General features: G+C 36.3%; 1 protein-coding gene across 1 annotated transcript; it reads left to right on the plus strand.

The window, feature by feature from the left end:
• The first annotated feature begins 673 nt into the window (after positions 1–673).
• LOC141651399 (protein FAR1-RELATED SEQUENCE 5-like) lies at positions 674–2,209 on the plus strand. Its single transcript, XM_074459114.1, has one exon. It carries the CDS (start codon positions 674–676, stop codon positions 2,207–2,209), a length of 1,536 nt encoding a protein of 511 aa, XP_074315215.1.
• Positions 2,210–2,510: the final 301 nt, after the last annotated feature.

A 2,510-nucleotide genomic window follows, 5' to 3' on the forward strand; every position in this document is an offset into this window, starting at 1 on the left:
TCTTCAAGTAATTCACAAGGAGATCAGTTACTTGTCACTAATGCACCGCATGAACTTTCTTCGAACAATGTACCAGGTATTAAATTGTAGCATGTTATTAATTATTGTATTATCTAAAAAGCTTGTGTAAGTTATGACGGATAAAATTACAATCATTTTCTTTTGTTTTTTTTTGTTGTTGTAGCCACCCCAGAAGTTGTTTTTGATAATCCAATAGTGGGATTGCCGAGATGCTCAGCAGAATTAAAACCAGCATTGTGGATGAAATTTGTAACTTTGGAAGAAGGCATACATTTTTACGAGGAATATGCCAAGGTTTGTGGGTTTCTTACAAGGTTAGACTCAATAAATGGGGTTATTACACACAAGTGGTGTGTGTGTAATAAACAAGGCAAAAGTAATCACAAGGGTACAAAAAGGAAGAGGACAGTTACGCGAAGTGGTTGTCAGGCTAAAGTTAATTTTAGAAGAATTCAGACGGGTGAATATGAGATTTATGATTTTATTGAGCTTCACTCACATGCTATGAATATGCCAGCAATTATGATACATCTGAAACCATGTAGGGATTTAAACTTGGTTCACAAAAAAATGATAATGGACAATGCCCATGTAAACCATGGTCCGGTGCAAACATTTAGGATGTTCAAACAGTATGTGAAGGGATACAAAAATGTGGGTGCTTCTTTACAAGATTTTAAAAAAATTTCAAGGGAGGTTAAGAAATACATCAAAGAATATGATTGCCCAGATGTTAATAGAGAACTTCATGCAAAAAAAGGCTATGTCTCCATCTTTCTATTTTGACTTTGATGTGGATGATCAAAGCAGAATAACTAAACTTTTCTGGGCAGATCCAATATCACTTAAAAATTATGCCCTTTTTGGTGATGCCATTTCTGTTGATGCCACTTATAACTTCAACCAATATAAAATGGTGTTAGTCCCTTTCACGGGTGTTTATAACCATAAATGTTGCATTACTTTTGCAGCGGGTTTGATACGAAACGAAAATGCAGAATTATTTTCGAGGTTGTTTCAAAATTTTGTAACGGCTATGGGTGATCGCTATCCTATTACTATAATAACTGATCAATGCAGAGGCATCAAAAAAGCTGTTAAAGGTGTGTTTGGTGACAAAACACGCCACCGACTGTGTATGTGGCATATAATGAAGAAGTTGTCTAACAAGGTTGGTCCATCGATTTCCCAAGACACAACCTTTTTTAAGGAAATAAACTCAGTTGTTTGGGATGTAGAGATCACTCCAAAAGAATTTGAATCGAAATGGAATTCGATAATTTCCTCATATGAGCTTTGTGATAACAAGTGGTTGAAGAAAATGTTTAAGCACCATGCTCTTTGGATTTCTGCTTACATTAGAGACACATATTTGGGCAGGATTTTGCGCACAACATCAAGGTCAGAGTCTGAAAATAACTTCTTTGGAAACTTCACCAACCCACATGTCACACTCGTCGAGTTTTGGATGCGTTTCCAAACAGCAATGGATGCTCAGAGATGGAAATATTCTAAGGTAATGGCTGATGATAAGAACTGTTATCCAAAATTGACAACCCCTCTCCTTTTAGAAAAGCAAGCTTCTGAATTTTACACAATCGTCATATTTTATATTTTCCAAGTAGAAGTCCAAGCTGCATGTTATACTTGTGGCCATTTACCATCACCAAACATAACTGGTTCTGAGAATGATCATATTTCAATAATTGATCGTGAGAAAGACAAGGAATACAAAGTTGATTTAAGTGATAATAAGTTTTCTTGTTCTTGTAAGATGTTTGAAACAATCGGGATACTCTGTAGGCACGTTTTATGGGTGTTGAAGGATAAGGGATTTGATCATATACCTAAAGAGTATTTAGCACTTAGATGGAGCAAATCTGCAACCTCCCACCCTCTTTCTAATGTTGTTGGAACATCTGTCCTAGCTGATTGTGTGTCAATCGAGAGCCGCCAGAACAATATAAGTGAATTATGGTCGGAGGTATTTAATGGAGTCTCACTTGTTGAGGATAATGAGGAACATTGTGATGCGCTATTTCAATTGCTCCGGAGTTTCAATGAAAAGTTGATTATTTTAGTTAAGTCTGGGAAGTCAAAAGATAAGAAAGCTGAGATTGAGATGCTTCTTGGGTCAAAAATACCAACTGAAGCTACTGTTCTACCACCTATAAAAGTGCAAGAATAAGGGACCGGGAAAGAGGATAACATCAAACAAGGAAAAGGCAGTCTTGGAAAATGCAAAGCCTCTGAGGAAATGTCGTGCTTGCAGTGAAATGAGTAACCATGATAGTAGAAATTGCCCGAGTCGACTCCCTTGAAACTGATTTCAGTGGGATTTGTAGATGTCACTCAAAACAGTTTGTGTTATGCTTTGTAATGTTATGCTACTCACTTGAAACTGATTTCAGTGGGTTTTTGGTTTATTTGGTTCATGTAAGACTGGTTTTTTATGAACTTCAACTTTTTTTTTTAATTCTGTTTTAGGC

The sequence above is a fragment of the Silene latifolia genome, chromosome 4 (assembly GCF_048544455.1).
Source record: "Silene latifolia isolate original U9 population chromosome 4, ASM4854445v1, whole genome shotgun sequence".
Classification (NCBI taxonomy): Eukaryota; Viridiplantae; Streptophyta; class Magnoliopsida; order Caryophyllales; family Caryophyllaceae; genus Silene; species Silene latifolia.

Coding starts and splice junctions, on each gene's coding strand:
- LOC141651399 (XM_074459114.1), top strand. CDS start 674: ATGTGGGTGCTTCTTTACAAGATTTTAAAAAAATTTCAAGGGAGGTTA.